At 30.1% G+C, this 25,355-nt stretch overlaps 1 protein-coding gene across 1 annotated transcript; it reads right to left on the minus strand.

Moving 5' to 3' along the window:
- Positions 1 to 13,258: 13,258 nt before the first annotated feature.
- LOC112778116 (uncharacterized) lies at positions 13,259 to 14,910 on the minus strand. Its single transcript, XM_025822481.1, has 4 exons — positions 14,277 to 14,910; positions 13,851 to 14,081; positions 13,716 to 13,766; positions 13,259 to 13,626 (listed from the first exon to the last, which is right to left on the minus strand). The coding sequence occupies exons 1-4, from the start codon at positions 14,908 to 14,910 to the stop codon at positions 13,259 to 13,261; spliced, it is 1,284 nt and encodes a 427-aa protein (XP_025678266.1).
- Between the last annotated feature and the right edge of the window lie 10,445 nt (positions 14,911 to 25,355).

Genomic DNA, 25,355 nt, shown 5'->3' on the forward strand with positions numbered 1-25,355 from the left:
CTAATATTGTATTCTTCCACTTGATTTTTCCTAAAATTTCGGCTCCCAACGTTGGTCCAACAGAGGCATCCACAAGCCTTCCAAATTAGTATAGCTAGCATTCTTCTAAATGTGTCTGTTTTTAGAGTTATCAAGAAGGCTTTACATTTTAGAAGGTTTTGGGCTCTAACTAAAACCATCTAACTTTTAAATGTACCAAGTGGTGTTGTGGGTTGGCGTTGCCATCGTAGGCATCTATATCAGCGGAGTGAGAAAATATGTACAGAATGAGCAAATCGACAATTTCTATAGAAAAATTGTGGGAGTCTCTTCCCTTATCCCCATCCTGTGAAATACCTTGAGTAACCTTTTCTGGGGTCAAAGTCACATCCAACTTAACCTAGGAGTGTTCTCAGATCACAACATCTATTTTCTAGCGAGAGTGTCTTAGGTGCTCTTTTTCGTGGCATCTTGTAAGATCTGTTCTTGCTTTTGAGCTTGATCTTCTAATCTCTATGTAACTTCCGATTGGACTAGGAATCTCTCTCTTGGTTGCATAGGAAAGTAGCTAGACCCTCCTCCAATTAGTTGGTATCTAGGTTGGACTTTCGTGGGTTCTTTTAACCAAGATTTCTACGGTATTTCAACTCTGATCTGAGAGTCAATTATCACATTGGCTAAAGATTCTTTCATCAGAGGAAGTTTATCGGATTATGGCTCTATAGTTGCTGGGTACTTTCTTAGATGTTAGTATTTCTTTTTCCTTGAGATTTTATTAGGGGTTCAAGTCTCTCTTGTAACACCAAAGGAAAAAAACAATATTTTAAGTATTTCTTAAGTTTTAGTATTTCTTCTGTTCTAAGATTTTGACTTCGGATACGGTAACCCTTGCAATATAAAAAAAAAATATTCGTGATATTTGGGTGAATTTATAAATTTTGTGTGAGTTAAAGTTGAGCTTACAATTAAGCTCGTTGATTAATGAATTAAACTTAAATTTTGTCTGATTCGACTCAACTTAATTAGTCCCTTCCACAGTTCCACTCCTACCCCATGGATTTTCCCAAAACCTGTTGTTTGACAGATTATATCTTCCTATGTTTTATAATCAGGCGAAATGTTTATAATTATAAATTGAAAAAATCTACGGACCAGTAATTTTTGTGTTTTATAGCCAGTACTTAATCATAAAAAAAAGTGAATGATCTCTCACCATTAGATATAATCTCACACTATTAAAAATACTATTAATGATCAATTAATAATTACAAAACACAAAAATTACTTATCCTTAACATTTCTCTTATAAATTTATAATCAAATCCTTACCCTATAAAAATGAGCACAGATGGTGTCAGAAATTAGTCGTTAACCTTTGACCACCGAATACTTGAGGATGTATACTGGTGACAAAAAAACTATTCATCCCATTATTATAACTATCCACTATAATTTTTTTACGGTAGATACTTTCATAATGATATCTTGACATGAAAATAGTATTATATTTAATTAATTATTTAAGAATTTATAATATTATCTTCATATAAAAATGTTATCATGTGATTATTTTTTATTTTTTTTATTGTGTTTAAAACAAAGTTTTCCGTGTATATACATTAAACAATTTAAAAGTTTGTATGTAGAAGGTGAATTTCGACTAACAAAATGTAGATGGCTATCGTGACTTTCTTAGTTTCAATATTTTTTTTATTTAACCTTTTTGTTTATGAAACCTTAAAACATTCAACGTTCTAGAATGCGGCAGTTATTCAACGTTTATTTTAATCACAATTGAGATTTGAGAGAATGTTGTTAATTAAAACAGTTTTAATTTAATTATTCGATTTTACATTTCTATTTCAATTTTCTTTATTAACAACGAAGCACCCAAATTCTAGTGCGAGTAACGCCCACTTTATCTAGGTATATATTTCTATTTTAATATATTAAATGAGAGGCCATTTATAATGTACAGATGTAAAGATATAGATATTCTCATTGATTGGGTGACATGTTGACACCTAGTATTGTGCTAGTTGGGAGGAAGCAGCTTGGCAGAAATTGCCAGAGCTTGTGGTACGTGTTAGGGTTGGCTTGTGATAGAACCAGAGCTTAGTTAATAGGATAATTATAGTGTACAGATTGTGAGTTACAGATATTTAGGTAGGAAGAAGGCAGAAGTGACAAGTGTTCATGAGCGTTGCGGCTGGAAGCAGCTTGTAAGTCTTTGTGGAATGGTGCGGAGCCGCTGAAGCTGGAACGGTGATTGGCTCCGTTTGTGTTTTTTTTTTTTCCTTTTGGAATCTCAAAATGAATAGTTGGAGCTAAGCATGCTGTTGCAATGATTGGGTCAGGGACCAAAAACGTTGCAATAAGGCTTTGGTTGATGTAAGTGGTATTATGCATAGGAAAAACCATGATGGAGGAGGAATATAACATTGAAGAGTATATGACCCCTGAACAAAAAATAAGAGAGTGTATGACCTAGAACTAGAAATGAGTCAAACTAGCTTATGAATTAACTTAAGTTTGACTCATTAATAATTTAATAAGTTAAATTTGGGAGTCAAATTTAAGCTTGGAATTGAATTTGTAAATTAAATGAACCGAACTTGAGTTTGGATAAACTTACCTCATTAATATTATATATATATTAACGATCTTAATTATTTAAAATTTTATATTTTTTTATATATAATTTTGATGTAGAACATAAATAAAAAATATATAATTTATTGGTAGATAGACAATATATAAAATTGATCTTTTAAATATTTTTTAAAATATATAAGATATAATTTATTGATATAGATTTATAGATTATGTTCCTATTATTTGAGCCAGCTCGTGAGTTTGAACCAGCTTATAAGCTTTCGGTGAGTTGAGCTTGAGTTTAAGAAATAGGCTCAATGGTTAATGAGTCGAACCGTGAGCCAAACTCAATTTTCGTGAGCCAAATTTAAATTTGGTCTAGTTCGATTCAGTTCGGCTCACTTCCAACCTTAGTATGACCCAAATAAACAATATATATATATATAATATGAGGCTAGAAAAAATATTTCTAAGTTAATATAGGATGTGTGATTTAAGCTATCTTAAATATGTGATTAGGCACAGTAAAATTAATAATAGATATATGATACCATTTATATATATATATATATATATATATAAGGCTAGAAAAAATAGTTAATATAAGATGTGTGATTTAAGCGATCTTAAATATGTGATTAGGCACAATAAAATTAATAATAGATGTATAACAGTTTTTTTTTTTAAATAAATTGTATAAAACATTCTAAACCTCTTTCTGGGTATTGTTAAAAAATTTTAAGTCATTTTTAGAAATTTCGTTATAAATAATTAAGATAAAAAATTTTATTAAATGACTTTGTGAATTTTCGAAGATTGTATTTCACTTTTTTTTTTATAAATTACTAAAGTTATAAAACTATCAAATAATGGAGTTGATACTATTAAAATTATATTCTCTCCTTTTAAAATATTAGTCTTTTTGTTAGAAAAATACACCAATTTATTAGGTTTTTATCATTATATTTGTAGAAAATAAATAAATAAATAAAATTATAAAAACGTATATATATAATTAAAAAGTAAATAGTTTATTGAATACGAGTACTTAAACATAATGAATATATACAAGTTAAAATTCTCACTGTTACATCTTTTTATATAATAACATTGTTTGGCCTATTACAAAACTTATGTTGTTAATCATGTATAATTTAATTATATTGTATCACATGTTTTTTATTTTTTATTTTTTGTATACTCACATCAGGATTTATAATCTTCATTGAGTTTTAGATTTATTGTCTATAATCGAAGTTCCTATAGTTAGAATGCTTGATTTGATCATATTTCCAATTAAACCAAATAACTTAACTATATATATAATAAAGACTTTATGAAATATAGGAAAATGATTATCTATGTAATAAGTAATAACTAATGAAGGAAATTCTTTTGTATTTACCTACATTGAACATATCCGTAATTTAAGTATTTTTTAATTTGGATTTCCTGTGAATTCAAAGGAGGACAACCCAACCAAGCTGAACACAACTCAAAATATTTTTTCACACAACCCATATGATTCACAGTACGCATCAAAGTCTCAGAAGAAGTTATGTTGCCCCACATAATGAGAATGAAATGACATAAAACCCACCCTAGTATCATTCTGGGACACAAACGAGTGGGCAGATTGGAACCAATCTTTTTTTTTTTAAATGCATTGCAACACAAAACCAATTCAGAACCAACAGCCATCCGCTTCGTACACTAACCCGAGGCAAGAGCGCCACTGACCTGGAAGAGGGCCGGAGGCACAACCACTCCCTCGCTACGACGACGCAACTGGCGATTTGCGAACTGCGAAGCGAGCTTCGCCACGACGGTCCGCGACGAGCACACACAGCTCCCGAGCCACCAGCAGCGACAGCAAGCAGACCAACGGCGGCGATCCTCGTAGACGGCGCTAGGGTATGCTTTGATGAGAAGATAGGCATGACGTAAAGACTCAACTTGCCTATCGTATTTTCCTCAATTTTGTTTTTGGAGCGCCCACTAAGGCCAAAACGGAACCTCTCACCAACGGAACCGGCACGGACAAACTCCGTTCCATCTCACGCAATTCCCTCGGCTCACTCGACCCACCCATCAGCGCCCACACCTAGCTGAGACGCTAACAGCCTGCTCCAGCCGCACAAAGAAAACAATACGTGTCAGCTGGAGATACAAAGAAACGGCATATCTGTAAATCTGTACAAAGTTACCTCTGTACAGTAGATCGACCCAAATATTATTAATTGATAATTCTGTAAGCGTAATTTTATTTCTTGGGTTCCGTTTTTTTTATGTCTTATTGTACTTTTTAATGGATTTATGATACAAAATTTTTTGGTTGTTACTGGTACACAAATGTGAGTATATTAATGAATTTGACTATATGTGTTGCTTAAATATTAATCGAATTGAAAAACTGTTATAACTGAGTCCAAGCATATTTAGTTTGGACGGATAAAAATAACAAAAAGAAGGATATTTAGTGAATTTTTGATGCACAATAATTTTCTGTGAATATTAAAGAAATGCATTTGATGTTGGGATTTTTTTTCTAAACATTCACTCTAAAGTGGTTTATTTTATTAGAATTTTTAAATTTATTTTTTATCAATTTGTTTAATCTGTATATATTCTATCATTTAATACATATTATATTTTTGTACATAAGTATTTATCAATAATTACTAAAAATATATAAATTTATATTACAATATATAATTAATAAAAGTTAACATATTACAATACATATAATATAATTACAAATAAACTAAAATAAAAAATTTGTAAGTATATTTTTCAGTCTCTCATTATCTATCGCCTTCTTAAAAAATTCAAACAACAAATTATGTATAAAATATTATTAAATTAAAGACCTCTTTTTAACACTATATTTTAACTTAACAATATTGTTTGAATAATTAACTTTTGCATCTTCTATTCTATTAGTACATTGAAAAATTTTAAATTGATTAGTTTAAATAGTCCCAAACTGTAAAACAAGAGAATATCTCAAACCTATACTGAAGTACTGACGGCAATTCTCAAATATCGCAAAACAGAATAGGATACGATGAGATAGAATGCAATAGAAACAAACAAAAAACAGGTGGAACGAATTACCTACTTTTAATAGTCAAATTGATTAACTAATAGGGTGAGTAGCGGCGGATTTTTGCAATAACCCGCATAAATAGTAAAAAATTAAATCCTAACTCGTTCAAGCGGATACTCGCTCTTGCTCCTATAATTATTAAAATTCAATAAATAAAATAAAATTTTAAAATTTATATAACTATTATTACATACATAATATAAATTAAAATAAAAATTTAAATATAATATAATATTATTAATTATTTTATCAATTATTTTATGTATATTACATATATTATATATTATATATACTAGAATAAATATTATCTAAATTCTATTAGAAATGCAGAAGATTAAAAAAATAAGATCATTTTATTAATTTTTAATTATATTTGAATGTGAGTTTTAAACAAGAGATTTAAGAGATTGAGAACAACTTAACTGTCACTAGGTTAGAGTGTTTCTTGCTATAAACTATATTTTTTAAAAAGAAAAATGCTAGTTATCTTTTAATTTTTGTTTTTAATCAATCTTTTAATTCAAACAGTATTATTAAATTAAATTTTAATTAAAATATATCTATTATATATCTCTAATTTTAGAGTTAAAATATCTCACATGTCACTTTTTCATGATAATTAAAATCAAATTTTTTCCTCTAAAATTAAAGAATTCTTCATTCCTGCTTACTAATTTTACAACTAAAATGTGCCACATGTCACTCATTCGTTGCAATTGAAATCAAATATTTTCTTCCAAAATTAAAAAGTTTTTCCCTCCTCTCTCTTCCTTTCTCCACCTCTCTCATTCCTTCAACCACTCCATCTATTTTATATATCATTATCAATATCAATAATTAATTACTAATTTGACAATCAAAATGTACAACATGACATATTTTAATTGCATTAAAATTAAAATTGAAATATTAAAATTGAAATTGAAATATACCTATATTATGTATCATATATTACTATCTAATTTAATAATCAAATGTGTCACATACTCATATGACACTCTCTTATTAAAATAATTTAATAATCAAATGTGTCACATGACACTCTCTTAATAAAATTTTAAAAAAATATTTTTTTTTAAAATTAATAAACTCTCTTCCTAAATTAATTTTGAGTTAATTTATAACTATCTGTATAATTTTTTATGCTAATATCTAATTATATTTTTATATACATAGAGAGAAAAAAATATTATTTTTAAATAACAAGTATAAAAATTAATTATTTCTATTTGTGCAACAGACTTAATAGTTGCCAATGAGTTATATCTCAAATGGCATAGTCTCTCCATACTCAATTAAGAGGTTGCGGGTTCGAGTCTTATATCTTTGATAAAAAAAAAAGACTTAATAGTTAACATACACCTAATTAAATGTAAAAGTATACACATTATTATGTTAAATTGTTTTAAATTTTAGATAACAAATGTTAAAATTAATTATTAATAAAAAATTAAATTTTTTCATATAAAAATAGTAACAAAAAATCTTATTATTTAAATTTTTATCTACAGATACCTTGGTCTTCTTAACCAAAGACTTTCTACGATTTTTTTTTTTTTGTAAAAGTAGTTTAATTTTATAAATTTTTTGTGCTATGCATAATTTATACTGTCAAAATAAAGTAGACCGTAATTTTAAACTATTTATATTCCCGTAATATTATTACGGGTAAAAATACTAGTTCCTATTTTATAGATAAACATGTTGATAATTAAAATTAATGACTATGTAAAAAGAAAAAGTTGTTGCAGAAATAAAATTAATTTTTTTAACATCTTATTCGATAAAAACTCATTTAATATTTTTTATTTTTTTATTATTAGTTACATCTTTTCACTACTCATTAGAAAATTAACGTTTTTTAAATTATTAAAATAGATGTTCATAAAAATTATTTTTTTCAATTATAACACATATAAAATTATTAAATTATATATAAAATATTTTTAAAACATATCCAAAATCATAAATGTAAAATTTAAATTTAAACATTAAAAATAAAATTTATTTTTTATATCTTATTCGATAAAAACGCCTCTAATATTTCTTAATTTTTTATTATTACTTGAATTTTTTCATTACTTATTTGAACATTAAAATTTTTTAAATTATTAAAATAAATAATTAAATTAAATTTTTTAGATCTTATTCAATAAAAATATATCTAACATATTTTATTATAGTATTAGTTGAAATTTTTATTATTTAATCTAGCATTAGTATTTTTTCATTTTAAAGTCTTTATTAATTTTAAAATCAAAATTTTAAATTTTATTTAATTTGATTTTTGGATGTGTATTTAAATTGTAATTTGTTAGTAACTAAAAATGTTAAAATAGAAATAGAAATTTTAAAATTTAAATTTGAGTTTTATTTAGTTTATATTTTAAATGTGTATTTAATTTTAAAAAGATACTAAATCTTTTTAGATGTATTTGTTTTATTTTTTAAATATTATAATAAAAATTGAATAAAAAAATATTTTTAAAAATACCTAATTAAACTGTTTTAAAAAATATATTATATAATCATATATTATATTTGTAGTTAATATATAGAGAAAAGGACAAATGGGTCTCTAACCTTTTGTTCTGTGGATATTTTCGTCCATGACCATTGAAAAATACTTTTAAGTCCCTGACCTTCACAAAACTTGGACGGATCAGTCCCTGACGGAGGCATTTGGACGGAGGGACTGATATGTCCAAGTTTTGTGAAGGTCAGAGACTTAAAAGTATTTTTCAATTGTCAGGGACAAAAAATGTCTGCAGGACAAAAGGTCAGGGACCTATTTATTCTTTTTTCTAATATATATAATCTAAAATATTTAATTAAATATTATTTTATATTTAATTTAATTTTTTATTATTTTATATGCATTTTTTATATTAATATTTTTTAATTGTACAACCCATTTAAAAAAATCCGTGGAACACGACCGTGACTTCCTCAATTATCCCCTTCCCCAACCCAATACTTTTTTTCAAACTATTCCAATGGTCCAAAAACAAATGAGGGTCGCACTATGGTACAGATCAACATTTACAGATATTCTATTTTTTAATCTTATTTTATTACATATGTATTGAATGTTTTTTGGCTGGCTTGGCTATTCTTCATCTAGCTCTTTGAGTTAGCATCTATTTGATTTGGCTCCAATATAGGCATATAGCAAGTGGCCCTTGGATTCGGGGTATAAATTTTAGATTTTATTAAGAAAATGGAAAAAAAATATAAAGTTGGATTAGAAGCAGAAAACAATAATAATGTAAAGCAAGTTTATTAAACTAGGAAAAAAAAAAGATAAAAGAATATGTTAAAAATAATTAACTTTTTTCACTTTTTAGAATATATTTAATTGCAAATACAAGTTAAAATTGTAAAAATTTTGTTTTCTCTTATATAAGATTTAAATGAAAATAGAAAAAAATTAGTTGAAAAATTAATACAAGAAACAGGCAATATGAAAATACCACATACATCAAACACATTATTTCAAAAATATATCTATAAAAATTTTAAATTTTAATTTTTAAAAAGATTAAAATAATTTTATAATTAATTTTTAAAAGAACAAAACAATTTTTGAAGATTGATTTTAAAAAACTAAAATACCTTTTAGTTTATTTTTAAAGGACTAAGATATCCTTTTAAGCATTAATTTAAAAAATACTAAATAATCCTTATATAATTAACTGAGGTTGATTTATTATATTAGCAATTATGAATTTAAATTTAACTTTAAAAATATTAAAATAACTTTTTATTTAATTCTAAAATAATTAAAATAATATTTTAAGATTAATCTTACAAACATTAAAATTAACCTTTTAAAATTAAGGTTATTTAATTATATTAGAAATTATAAAATTCAACTTTTAAGAATACTAAAATAAAGATAGAGTTTGTTTTAGGAGATTAAAACGTCATTTAGCATAAATTTAAATAATTTTATTTTGATACTGTCATTATAAAATAATTTTACACATGTATCCAATTATATAATGATATGCCAAATAAAATAACTACGTTTCATATTAATAGTATGAATGGTCATTAAAAAGAAAGAATGTAATTGAACGACTATATAAAATATTTTACACTATCAGTGTATTAAATTTTAATTTAAAAAGACAAAAATATCATAATTTTTTATTGAATTATAAATTAGAAATTTGAATTGAAGTTTTAAAACACTAAAATACCATGTCAATTATTTTAGTCAAAAGAATCACAAATTGAAATATTTTTAAAATAACTAAGAAAATTCTCTTATGAAATTAGAAGAGATTTTATAAAATAAAGAATAAAATATTAGAACTAAAATGATAAATATTTAATTAGAATATTTTTTGAACAACACACTTTTATGATTTTTTTGAATTCTTTTGATTACTAAACACAATTTTTATAAATTGTTACATTTGATAATGTCTTGAAGTTAAATTTTGGATTTTGTATGTGTAGTTCATAGATAAAATTATTGAACTTTTATACCTGGTCTATTAGGCTGCATTTGTTTCTAAAAATAGGATAATACAAGATATTGAGAATAAGACATAAATGACAGAAACACAAATTTTTGTGTTATATTCTATTTGATGATAAACTATAACAAATTATAAAATTTAATTTATTCTCATTTTTTTCATTAAAAAAATTTTGAGACAAAAAATATAATAATAAAAAATATAATTATAAAAAATTAATAAAAATAATAAAAAAATAAAAAATAAGTTGTGTCCATTGTAAGTGTCTTCGTGTTTTTTCTGTTAGGATGAACACAAAATACACTAATTCATTATCTTTAGACACATTACTTCTGTCCATATCTTATCTGTCAAATATAATTTTATGTCTCTGTGTCCCTGTTTCTATGTCCTGTCTTTGTAAACAAACCAATTTTAGTGATCAAGCTTAGTTTGAGAAGACTTGACGCAATAATAATATCTAATATTCTTAAATCTTTTAGTGATTTGAATAATTATTTAGTTTGAGAATACTTGAAAAAATAACATTTTGTAACACTATTTTATAAAAAAATATCATTTACAATGCACTGTTAACTATAAGTTTCAACCAAAAAATATTTATCTCCTTTAATATTGATTAATACTAAAAGAGCAATTCAACTATTAAAAAATATAAACATAATTGATCATTACAAAATGAAGCCATATTATTTCAAAAAAATTATTATTTTCATAATAAATATTTAATTAATAATTTTGTGCCAAATAAAATTATACATTCAAATATCACTTAAAAATTATAACATTGATTTTTGTGTTTTCATCTCTAGATATAGATTATAATTTTAATTAATTTTTTATTATCACTATTGGCATAAAAACTCATACTTTTTTGTAATTTTTTTTACCATGACATAAATTTAGTATTTGTTAAATGTATGACAAAAATATGCTATGCATATTTAAATAAGAAAATTAAAATTATTTAAAATATTTAAATTAAAATTGAATATTTGAATTTATTTATCTTATGAAGATAAAAAACTAAATTTTTTGTTAAATCCTGAGATAAAACAAATATTTTTTTTCCTCAAAAATAATCTTTAAAACAATTATTTAAGTTATATCAAAGCAAAAAATTTTAATATAACAAATAGCATGGCAATGATTTGTTGGCTCTCAAGTACTATTTAATGTTATTTAAGTACTATGATTATTATGTTATGTGTAAGTCTACAAGCTAGCAATGATAATTGGCTCGTGTAAAACTTTGAGCCATTTAATACTTTGTCAAACTACTTCTCATTGCACTAAAGAAAAATTACGTGTCCTTATATTTATGATTAAAATAGAATATCTGTACATTAATATCTGTACCTTATAATTTCCCAACAAATGAACAAAGAGACCCATAACCTAAACTCACCAACTCACCAATTTGCTCGTTACGGAGACCAACACACAGAGGGATGAGTCGCATTTGGCTTCACCATCAAGCCGTGGCTTAGGGGGATAATTGCTGGCAAAAGTTTGCTCCATTCTACAATGACAGTATACACGTCAATCAAACAATGAATCTCTGTATATCTGTATCAATTTTGATCTGTACCGAAGAGTGACCCTAAATGAGATATTATTTGTAGATATGACTATACAAGAAGAAAGTAATTATACATATATATCATATATGAAATCCTTGCTGGATTGGGTCATATAAGTAAAAAACAATTGTATTAGAAATTTTTATTTCTTAATTGAAACCTCTATCAAATTAAGTTGACTTTTGTTAAATTCCTAGTAATACATAACATGTTGAAGTTTAAATCAACTAATGAAGATATATTTGTATATAAATATGTGTTATTATTATTTTTTTTTCTAAGACAATAGAGATTGATTGTATTTGAGCCTAATTGGACTAACTTATACTGGGTAGATAAAAGGAAAAGATCCAACAAACTAAAATATATCCTTCGGACAGAGTTGCAATAAAAAAAAAAGAAAATTGTCATCTTGTATGCTCTCTCTCTCTCTCACTGTCCTTCGAGCTTCTTTCAAGCATAGCAATAGAGATCTGCGCTTCTGTTCAAACACTAACTCGTTCCTAGCTTTCCACACTTGTCAGCACAAATTCGCAACTAGTTCTCTCCTTCCTTCTGATTGCCTTGCTTGACCAATTTCGTTCTGGATTGCTAACCACCATTTTCATGCTTCTTCTTCGCAAGGTAGCACAATAATTTCAGAAGTCTCCCAAGCTTCCACTGAATCTGCACACGTCCAGATGCAGTGAACGACTGTTTCCTTTGCCAAGTTACATCTGGGACAGAGTGGGTTAACACTCGAAATTCGTTCTTGAAGTTTCTGTTTAACAGGTATGCTTTCATGTAGTACCTTTCAAGTAAAGTTCTTTATTTTAGTTGGCACTTTAATTTTCAGATATTTGACCACATCTATTTATGTTGAAAGCATTCAGGGAGGTATTCGACTGGTGGGTGGTTAAATTGGAATGCCGTCTGGTAGCCGGTTGCCACTGAGTAATTGCTAGTCTTCTCCTTCATCCAGGTAATTTTATCTTCTCCATCATTAATGGTAGTGTTGATGATAGCTTTTGATACTTCTGCACTAAAACATTCTGCTATTTTATTATGGTTCCACTGTTTATTCGGGAGAATTAAATCTGATACCTGTAGAGGGAGATCTGTTGAGTTAGGGTTCGAGATAGGGGTTATTGTTGTAAACTTGGTGACCCAATAATCTTCTCGTATTCTGACAGAAGTTCCCCTTTCGATTTTTCATAGTAAGCCTTTTTTCAGTACTTTTCTTCCTTCTAAAACACTTCGCCAGCCCCAAGAGGGACTATTCCCAGCCTCAGCTCTGAGAAAATTTGTAAACCTGAATTACTTGCTTTTATACACCTTATATATCAGTGAATTTGTTCGAGTTAGGAGTTGCCATCCTTGCTTGGCTAACATAGCAAGATTAAAAGCTTTCAAGTCCTTGAAATTGAGTCCCCCTTGGATCCTTGGCCTACAAGTAGTCTTCCATCCCACCCACTGCAATATATTCTCATCTCTCTTTTGTCCCATCAGAATTGGAGCATGGCTCATTGCAGTTCATCTAAAAGTGTCTCATGGAGCTTAAAACAGCTAAGCGTATATAACGGAACAGCTGTAGCCATCGCTTTGATCAAAACCTCCCTCTCACTTGGTGACAATAGTGCCCTCTTCCAATGTTGTAGCTTCTGATTAACCTTTTCTTTAATGTAATTAAAAGTAGCTCTCTTTGATCTCTGGACGATTGCTGGTAAACCCAGGTATTTGTTTTGATTACCAACATGAGGAACTTGAAGAATGGTAGCTATTTGATCTCGGATAGGAAGAAGAGTGTTTTTACTGAAAAACACCGATGACTTATCCATATTTACCACTTGGCCGCTAATTTCCTCGTAGTTTCGTAGGGTACGCAGTATTCCTTGACAGTCAGCAACAGTTGCACGACTAAATAGTATTGAGTCGTCTATAGGTGATTGATCTTAGGACATCTGTGATTTAACCTCAAACCAGAAAACTCTAGCCTCTGTTCTCCTCTGTGGAGCATATGGGAGAGGCCCTCTGCACAAAATAGAAATAGATAGGGGAAAAGAGGATCACCTTGGCGCAATCCTCTGCATGGTTTAAAAAAATCATGAGGTTGACCATCCACAGTAACAGAGTACGAAACTGTCATCACACACTCCTTAATCCAATTCATCCATTTGTTACAAAAACCCAATTTCCTCATAATGACCCAAACACAAGACCACTCAACCCTGTCGTATGTCTTACTCATGTCCAATTTCAAATCCATCTCCATTTCACCATAGCTCTTGTTTTTCAAGAAATGCATAAACCCATGAGCTATTAAGACATTATCACTAATTAATCTTCCTTTAACAAAAACACTTTGATTATCACTAATAAATCTATTCATAACAGACTGCATTTTGTGAACCAAAATCTTTGAAATAATTTTATAAAAAACAATGCTAAGACTTATTGGCCGAATATGCTTCATAGAGGTAGTGTTTGCCTCTTTTGGGATAAGGCATATATGAGTATGATTAAAAGCCTTCAAAATTTTACCTCTCTGAAAGAAACTTCTGACAGCTTGACATACATCCTTTTTTATTGTTTTCCAAAAGAACTGGAAGAATTTAGCAGTAAAACCATCATCCTCAAGGGCTGAAAAGGAGTTAATAGAGAAAACAGCTGACTTAATTTCCTTCTCAGTTACTATTTGGACCAGCATCCTATTAGTTGTATTATCGATCTTCTGAGGGATTCCTTGAATATCCTCCTTTGGGTCTTTCGGATTGCTCGAATTAAAGAGCTTCTCAAAGTATTTTTGGGTCATTTCAGCGATGCCTTCAGAAGTAGTAGCAGTATTACCTTCGTCATCCTCTAGATGATGGATTTTATTTCTTCTATTCCTTGTTTTAAACTTGGAATGGAAGAACTTTGTATTTCTATTCCCCCATCTTAGCCACTTTATCCTAGATTTCTTCCGCCAGTATCTCTCTTCACTCTCCAATGCTTCCTCCAATTCAGACTCCATCACCCTTAGATCAATAGGATTGGCTTGTTCCCCTTTTTCAGATTCAGCAGCAATGCTTTCTTTGAGGTTGATTATTCGGTTCTTTGAATTTGAAGATGAGATCTTTTGCCAGTCTACTAATCGATGTCTACATTTCTTCAATTTTCCAGCCAACTTGTACATCGCAGAGCCCTCCACGTCTTCCCTCCACGTTCTCTTGATCAAGCTGTTTACCTCCTCTATCTCACACCATCTTTCTTGAAATCTAAATCGGCGCTTGGTGTTCGTTCTTGCCTTTCTCTTTGAATTAAAAATAGCCTATGATCTAACCCCATATCATCTAAATGATAGACAAAAGCATTTGGCCATTCTTCCCACCATTCAGCCAAAATCAATACCTTATACAATCACTCTTTGATTAAATTTCCTCCAAATTGCCTATTGCACCATGTGAATGGATCTCCTTCAAATCCTAAATCGATCAGCCTTCCTCCATTAATGAACTCATTAAAGCCTTGAATTGAGGCTTTCGATTTATCTCTTCCACCATGCTTCTCAGGGTGCGCTTTTATTGCATTAAAATCTCCCATAATCACTATTTTGTTGTTCCTTCCCTCCATCATATGTAGGATATATGCAAACTGCTCCCTTCTTCTATTTTCATCTGTTGCCAAATAGACTCCCATTACCTCCCATTCTTTGTTGTGTTGCTGGTCAGTACACATAAAGTATATGAAAAAGCTATCATGCTTTAAAATGTGAACATCTACTTCTTCTTTCCACCCAACCACCAATCCTCCTGATAAACCCTCTGGATCAACTATGAAAAATGAATTAAATCCAATTTTTCGTAGCACACTTCCCACTTTCGAAGTATTATTTTTTGTTTCACTAAGAAATAATACTTCGGGGGAATGGGATTGAACAATCCCTTTAATGTTGTGAACTGTCAGGAGTTTTTTCAAACGCCGACAGTTCCACAATAGCATCTTCATTCCTCCTGGGGTGCCCATTGAAGCGTGGCACCCTCTACCCTCACAGCTGTCTTGGTGTTCTCTTGGTAGTGTTGCTTCAAGGTAGATCTATCTTCACTGCTGGTTGGCTTCCTCTTGAGACCTGTTACTGGTTTATCTGCATTGCCTTTCTTTGCCAATTTTTTCAAGTTAACATTTCACCTTCCTTTCCTTTCTCCTAATTCCACCGAAGCACCAAATGTAGATATGCTCTCTGAATTATCCTCAGAGTTAACTTGCTGCCATCTTCGTTCTCCTTTCCCGCCTCCTCCGATTTACCTCCACATTCTTCCACCACTTGCTTCCTCCTATTCTCTGCATTCTTTTGTAGTTTGCTCTGTACTTCATTGTTATCTCGTCAGCCCGAGCATTGCCTTCCTGGACAGATAAGCCTGCAAAAACACGGATAAGGCTGACTGGTGTAGGTTTTGTTGCTGTGTGTTTCCTCTATTCACTGTTAGAGAACTAATTTGGATTGTGATTTTCTTTTCGATCTCCGATTCTCCTTCCTACCTGTTCAGTTCTCAACCAAGGCTCCCGCATCTCCTCCCTTACTTCCCCTTTCTCCGAGTCTTCTAAATTCTGTCTGCACGCTCGTATTGCATGCCTTACAAAACCACAATAATGACAATAATTGCCAATTCTTTCATATTTCAGCTGCACTTCAATTACTTTTTGATTGCTGCCTGAGATCCTCAAAATTCTTCTAACAGGTTTTGTAATATCCAATTCCACTTTAACTTTTAGAAGCCACTCCTCCCTTCCCCTGATTTGAAATAGGTCCGATTCCATAACTTTACCTGTTGCCTCCCCTACTCTCCTTCCTAGACTCCTTGTTTTGCATTGCTCCGGCAATCCCCAAAGTTGAATCCAAACAGGGACTATGGCAAATTCTGCATCTGCAATAACCATATCTTCCTTCCAACGCTTAACATTCAAGATATAGTTTTTGAATAACCAATGTGCCCCCTTTCTCGATTCTTATCAGGTCAATTTCTTTGTCAAAAAGGAACTGAAAGATATTACTCCCCCCCCCCGATTCAACACCTTAAAACCCTCCGGTTGTCCCCAAATTACATATAAAGTTGCTTCCGTAGTTCGATGACCACTCTTTGTGTGTTATTATTTAACTTATATTTAATATATATTTTATATTTTAATATGTATTTTATATTAATAACTAATTTAGTGACTAAATTTTAATGTATAACTAAAATGGATGTAAGTATATATAGAGCAAGGTTTTGAAAACTAAATCGGTCATCGAACTACTTTATTTATTAATTTGCTAGTTCACTAGTTCAATCGGTTCAACCATAATTCAACCGAAAAAATTATTTTATAATAAAATAATAAATAAATTATAAATCAATACCCTAAAACATGATTATAATTTAATATAAACCTTAAAAATCTTCTAAATTTAAAACATTACATGAAATATCATCAACCAAAGTCTTATGATCTTAAATCTTAACAAAGTACAAATTCAAAAGTTAAATAACAAAGATATTTATTTAAATATATTCTAAAAGTGAATTTTCTCGACAAGAAGGTATTTCGACTGCCAATTGTTTCGACTACACACTACAAGACATGCGGGAGATTGCTGCGGTTTTTTTGGGGATTGGCGGCGGTTTTTAACCGTCGCAAAATGGCATACCAATAGTTCATTAAGTTTTGCGTAATAGGGCGTGGAGATTTGATTTTGCGGCGGTTCTAATGAACTGCTGGCACAACCACCGCAAAATAGGATTAGATTATTTGCAGCGGTTTAGAACAGCCGCGATTTGGCTTACAAGTTTTTTAAAAAAATTGCAGCAATTTGTAAACCGCTATAATTTTGAAAGCAGTTTAAAAAAAAATATAATTGCAGAGGTTTATAACCCCCACAATTTTCACATTTACATTAAAAAAAATTGGCTTCATAAACCTACTCAATTATATTGCTTCTACATCTAGACAAATATGAAAATAAGAGTAAGCTAAAAATGGCTAAAATATCACAAATAAAATAATAACAAATTTAGCAATGACCCTATTAAAGATCCAAATTAGATAATACACTAACAGCTTGATTCATATAGCAAGTAGCAACACAAAATCTATAGTTACAAGAATTTTTAGCCACTGTAACTTATTTTAATGCACTATAATTTATGCTAAATCTCCATTCACCTTCTTTTTTCTTTACTAAGAATAACAAAATTATAGGGACAAGTACTAATATATAAACAATTATTATTTATGAGCTTGTTCATCATCTGAATATACTGAAATATATATAAATATAAAACAAGATGAAAAGATTTATCCCATGGTGCACATTACTCCAAACTGAATGCATTACAGAAATAATATCAATTTTTATGGTGAAGTCCTTTATGCCAAGCAGACCTTTATGCTGTTGCAGTGCAATAGTAATGGCAGCTCCAGCCATGAAGCCCACAATGACAGCATGAGATAGGAAATTTATGAAGAAACCAAGCCTACAATAACCATTCATGAAAGCACAATACTTTAGGCAAAGCACCACCAAAAAGGACAATGCATATATGAATGAAAATGAACCTTTTGCATAGTTAAGTCCTATCTAGTACTGTATGTACCTGCAAACTCCAAGTACCAAATTTAGTGACTCCTGCAAAGAAGGTAGCAGTTAAGGCAAGGCGCACGTAGTAATGACTTTTGGTGTCACTGATCTCACTAGAAAGTAAACTCCCAAGCAAGAGGGACACCACAGCTACAAGTCGTATCGCAATATCTCTTGAGGTTCCCATGAAAGCATACACAAGAGGTGCCACAAAACTTGAGTCTGCAAAAAAGGTAATATTAATTAGCAGAAGAAATTAATTACTTAGAAATAAGAACTTATCAATTATCATCATGATACTCGCATAATCCATACCAAGGATCCAAATATACAAGCTTCACATATGCAAGGTCCTGTTATAATAAACACAATCATCAACAAAGTGGTGTCTACATCTTAAAAAATATTATTCCCCATTGCCTCATCACTCACACGCTTATTCATTGAACATTAATCCCCACACAACACGCTTATTAATACTAATAATAATAGCCTGAAAAAAATAATTTAAAGATTCACATACACTACAATTATTAGCATGCAGAAAAAGAAAAAAAATGCATAGTCGTAGTGCAACACCTTATTTTACAGTCAACAGCTCCAAAACTTAATTAAGCAAATGATAATTCATATGTTATCTAATTACTGTGACGTTTACTTGGAAAGGGAAAAGAGTAAGGAACATGGTGTGTTTGGGACAAAGTTTATGGCTAATATAGAGAGTCAGAACTCAGAAAGTAGGAGGTGTTGATGATGGAGATTAATAACTTTCAATAGACAACTCATATCATTATAAGAACAAAATAGAGATTAATTGTTTCTTGTTTTTTTATTTCCTTTCGAAGCTGAACTTCCTCCCTCTTCTTGTACCGCCGGAGAAGTAGAGCAAGCAAAGAGGGATGTGAAACCCCTGATTTTCTTGCTTAATTAGTAGGCTGCAGCTTTTGTATAAAATAATAGTTTTCTTCAATTTTATTTTTTTTTTCTGCATAACTTGTGACAGAAAGCATAAGAGAAAATGAGAGGGATGGGGCATTCTTTTGAAGTATGACTAACACAAGAAACAAAATTCATAAATGAAATAACTCAACGGGATTTCATGATTAACAAAGTGTAAGGTTAATCAATTTGAGAAGTGAAATAGCACAGAAAATTTTTTAAGTAGAAAATTATTGTAAACAAATAAGCATAAGCCAATTGCATAAGATGTTTTTTCAAGCAACAAATTAACTAGACAAAAAGTTAAAATGAACAAAAATACTATCAACCAAATGTACCTGTAATTAGTTAAGGGTACAAAGTTAGCAAGCTTCCTACATTTTGGATCATCTTCAATAATTTGTGTGTCAAGAGAAACCTTCCAGACCTCAATACTTTGTGATATCATCATAGCCCTTTAACATCTAAGACCTTTTTCATTAGTTATTATTATCTAGTTTTGGCAAAAGGAAGCAGCAATGTTAAAGCAACAATTATTGCAGTACTCATAAATCAAAATCAAATTACTTCCATGACTGGTGTGAACAAACTAAAAGGGGCATGATTGTGCTTTGTTTCTATCAACACTGAAGATATCAAATGCTATAAAGACTAAACAAACAACTTCACAAAAAACTGGTAGAACTAAACATAAAAAACACCAAAATAAAGCATAATCAGCAAATAATAAATCACGTATCCTGTGACCATGGAAGCTCTCTATCCTTCACCAATAGTCCAACCAATTTTTAATTAGGGATTAAATTAAATGTATTATTAGGTAAAAATCAATAACTATACTGTTAAGTGATAATCATCACAAATTATCAAAAGACTAAAATTGACATCCAAATTAAAAAGAAAAAAAATTAGAGACCCAAGGAGTGAAGAACAAACCAGATAAGAGGAGAGGATGGAATAGAGCAGTGATGGTGAGCAAGAAAGACCCACAAACTAGAAGTGCAGGGCGACGCGGCGGCACTGATACGTCTTTGGCGGATTGGATTTTGCTTCACCGTCTTTTGTTCTGTGTTCTTGGCAAGAACAAAAAAAAGTGTAAATTGAAACCAAATCAAAAAGAAAAAGAGATGGATTTGGAACCAAATAATAGAGAAAGAAATCTGATCAAAGTTAAATAAAGGCATAATCTCAACCAAATGGCACATGAGTAGCGAGCAAATCTGAGACAAAAGTATCATTCGGAATGCTTAAGGGGGCGCTTCTCCTTTTGTTAAAACATGAAAACCTAGACAAAAAAAGAAAAAATAAACAAAATACCAAATAAATAAAGAAAGGAAGAAGGAGAAGTCCTTGCGATGGGCGCTGGTAGAGCTGATGGAGGTTGGAGGCAATGCTGTTAGGACGCTCATGCATAGCTTAGAGGAGACGGCGAGCGGACCTGGCAGAGAGAGAGAGAGAGAGAGAGAGAGAGAGAGAGAGAGAGAGAGAGAGAGAGAGAGAGAGAGAGAGAGAGAGAGAGAGAGAGAGAGAGAGAGAGAGAGAGAACTCTGGTAATTGTTAGGGTAAACACAGATGAGATTGAGATTTAGGAAAAGAAGGGGCAGATCTATGAGAAAAATAAAATGTATTACAGCTTTCTCCAAAATGACTGCAATAATCGCTACTAAATTGGTAGATAGCGGCTGATTTAGAAACCGCCTTTAAAATGGCACCGCCATCTGCCGCCCGTCTTGTAGTGACAGAAGTAGAGACGGGCAAGCTGAAGTCGAAGAAAGATGGTGCAAAGAACGTCGAAGTCGAAAATTAGTTATTGTCTTTCCTTGAAGATCAATACTTGTTCCTCGACCTTCAAGCTAAGAGGAGAACATAAGTACGAAATTTGAGGAGCAAGCTGAAGAAAATGTGGAATTTGAAGACCAAGAAAGACGTGAGTGTCAAAATTTAGGAGTCAAGATTCTTCATGGTCAAGACAAGGTCATGGCCTGAGAAAAAGGAGAGAGTAAGATTGTGGGCCAGATTCTCCATGGCAAGTATATCTTCATGGTGTATGAATAGGAGAAACTCATAAGAGTTCTGGACTTTAATAAAAAAAGCACTAGATCATCACACAAAATTCTGCCAAAATTTTCAGTTCCAATGACGCAATGGAAGATCATGGAGTGCAAGTGTATGTGAGTGTTAGAAGTCCACTTTTATTTTATTTTCCTTTATTTTTGTCGTTTGAATTCATTTATTTTCATTTCTTTGCTTTAAGTATTTTATTGTTATTTTGCTTTCTTTCAATTTCAATTTTACGCTTTCATTTATTTAAAGCTTTTATTTATTTTACGTATTTCCTTTTATTTGCTACAATTTGCCACCAGTAGTTCGACGCAGTTCGCTTCAACACTAATGTAAGACCCGGATAATTAATATGTAATTAACTCATAAATAAATATGAGAAAAACATAGCAACTCAAGGACAACAATACACAACAACAATTTAACAAATAAATAAGAATAACACCTGAATAAAAATTCAGCAAATTATATCATAACAACCTAACAATTTAGCAATTAAAAAAACAATAGCCAACCACAGTAATAATAATAATAATTGAAGAAAAAAAATCCGAGATTAACAATCCTAAACCAATTTTTTTTTTTACTAAAGATAGGGAGACTCGAACCCGCGACTTCTTAGATGAGTATAGGGAAACTATGCCATTTGAGCTATAACTCATTGACAACAATCCTAAACCAATTAAAACAACAATTACAGTAAAAAATACTTTCTAGAGCAGAGGTGAGGGAGCACAGAGTGCTGGATGCGGTAGAACTAGAGAAGAGGTGGCCTCTACCACTGCGAAACTAGAGAAGTGGTGGCCTGGACCACTGCAGAACTGGAGCTATGGAGGTTGGAGTGCGGTGGAACTAGAGCAGAGAAGGGTAGAGCACAGCAAAACTGGAGCAGAGGAGGGTAGAGTGTAGCAGAACAGGAGCAGAGGAGAATTGGCCGGTGCGCGGTGGAACAGGACCAACGCAGTGGAATAGCAGCTGCGTGACGGAAGAACAACACGAGACGAGTTACAGTGAGAATGGCAGCTTGAAGCATATGTGACGGAGCGAGTGATGTGATTTTTTATTTTTCTTTTGCCGAGGGAATGAGGGATGAAAAGTGGAGAACTCGAGAAGAAGGAGATGCAACTTAAGAAAAATTAGGTTTACCGTAAACGAAAGAGATGAAGGGGCAGAAGTGTGACAGAGACGAAGTCCTGGCAACGAGCAGCACGACGGTGGTAGGTTGAAAGAAGCTATGGCTGAACAAACGAAAGCAGCTCCTTGCGCCAGCGGCGGCGTTGTAACTTAGGGTTGGTGGTGTTTTGGGATGGTGAATGAATGAATGAAAGTTGAGAGTTGAATAACTTGGAGGGATTGGACTCATCAAAACAATGAGTTTTATGAGAACGGGCTGAGTTTTGATTTGATTTAACCAGTTAGTTCAACGATTTTTAAATAGTTTTAAAATTGTCAATTTTAAACAATAAATCGAAATTTATTATTTTTCGATTTGCAGTTAGACTGATCCGATTGGTAGTCCAATCCAATTTTTAGAACCATAATATGAAGACGTAACTTTAGTATAAGTATCAACTATTAACAATTTGGATAGGGCAATTAACATCTTTAAAATCTTGTAAATATTTTGTACTATATGTATGCCATTTGGTTACTTGCATTTTATAGAGCGAAGTTTTGACTGAAGTGAGTTTGATAAGATTTTTTTAATAATATTTGCATAAATATTATAAAATAGTTATTTATTTATTTGAAACACTAATTTAATTCAAACTGAAGGTGGTGAGATAGGTAAAACTAAATAAATATCGCAATACAATTAATAATTACAATTTAGATGTATGTAAAAGTTTGGAATTATATTCCTCTTATTAATAAGACAAAGTTTGTAATTTAATTAAGTAGGGAAGTAAAGAAACACACACATGATTGAATGATTATTGCTGATGAGTTGAATCGGAGTATAATGTGATGTCAGCGATGACCAAATATTGGACTCCAAAAGCAAAGAAATTGAGAAGTGATTATTAAAAAACAAATAATATGTTGACTGCCCAATTACGTGTCAACGACTCTTGTAATTCAAATAATTTAAGAAGAAACAAAATGTGCTTATTTCAAAGGTTGCGGCGATTAGTGCTTCCAATGAGAAACACAACGAATTTAAAACGTAATATTTAAAGATCAAATCCAGTGATCCCAGTCTTCTATACTCAGTTTATTAAGTCAAACTTTCATCACGTTTTTTAGCCTTAACTGTTTCTAGAGTATTAGCATAAATAATCCTAAAGCAGAACACAAATCACACAAAATTTATATAAATTTGTATACTCAAATTAATTATTTATTTAAAATACATTAATTTTGTTTAATTTTAAAGTGAATTGGTTTAATTTTTTTACACCTACATAAATCGGGTTTATTAAAATAGTTAACCAAAAGAGACCAACTAGAGAATCAAAATTTACTTGCAATATCAGTTATTTTTTAAAATTTTATTTTTAATTCATAATAACATCTAAATTAATATTTGAAACAAAAAAATTCAAAATCTCATTAAAAAGAATGTTCGAAAGTAGAATAAAAATTTATCAGATTTATCTAGAATAAAGTACTGTTTTTGTTTTTAATATTTTGGATAAATTTTAAAGTTGTTCTTAATATTTAAATCGCTTTATTTAAGATCCTAACATTTTAAAATTATTTCAATGTTATCCAAATTGTCACAACCTTAGACTAAGTTAGCCTAACTCTCAATATTTAGCAAGAAAGCTAATAACACAAGAAAAAAGAAATTTTGGTAGAAAAAATACTTTACTACTCAAGTATTTATTACAAATGACTCACACACTAAAATACAAACTTTCACCTCTATTTATAGCCATCTACATACTCAATAGATGGTTAGAATTAAATCTAATAACGGTCCAGATCGAGTGTTCAGAACTTTGATTATAAATATCTAACCTACCACATTTTTTTAAACTCTTCTAGATTATTTTACACCACTCTTCATATGTGTACATATATCCACACTCTTTTAGAATGTTCTGCCATTAATGATTTGTTAACAGAATTGATGGTAGGACAACATTGGGATAATTTTGAAACATTAGAGACTTAAATAAGACGAAAACATTAGGAACAATAACAATACATTACTCTTAGAAGAATTATTAAATTAATTAAAAGGAAAGTGAATTTTAACGAAATAAATTGCATTACGAATTCAAGATTTTTACTCATCATAGAATGCTTATAGCTTAAAATGACTAGGAAAAAGAGCATGATATATATATAATAAAATATAAATTATATTTTTTGTGTCTAATGTACCGAATTTTTTTATGTTTATTTTAATAAATTTTAATCTTTTTCTTCAATAATATCAATTTTTTGGGTAGATAATTATTCAATTATTTTTTAATCACATCCAAGTAAATTATTCTTAATCACATTTCTTTTATTCTAAGTAAATTTATTTGTTTTTTTTGTTTTACTCTTAAAGATTTTTACTCATTATGGAATTAAGGCTGTTTATGGATCGGGTTAAATCCGTATATTCGCTGTATTTATCCAAATTTGATGTGAAAATTGCGGATATGATCCAATCCATAAGGCTATCGATTCTAATCCGATCTGAACACTAATAGAATCAGATTGTGGATTTCAGGTTAGTATCCACATATTCGTGAATCCATAAAAAATAAATAAATAAGTAAGTAAATATTCTTTTTATATTTTATTTTAATTAGTAATTATTATATGTTGTATTATTTTATTTTTATTATTTAAAAAAGTGCGTTTATGTTTTGAATTTCTAAAATATTGTTAATAGAAATAAACTTTCTAAAATATTGTTATGTTTTGCGGATATATCCGATATCTGATTTACAAATGTCCGGATCGAATTTGATCAGATTTGACTAAAAAACGCAAAAATTGAATCCGATCCGATCCGCATACATGCCTACATGAAATGCTTGTAGAATGATCAGTATATAAATTTTTTGGAAAGAAAAAAA

Source organism: Arachis hypogaea, chromosome 19 (assembly GCF_003086295.3).
Source record: "Arachis hypogaea cultivar Tifrunner chromosome 19, arahy.Tifrunner.gnm2.J5K5, whole genome shotgun sequence".
In the NCBI taxonomy this organism is placed as follows: domain Eukaryota; kingdom Viridiplantae; phylum Streptophyta; class Magnoliopsida; order Fabales; family Fabaceae; genus Arachis; species Arachis hypogaea.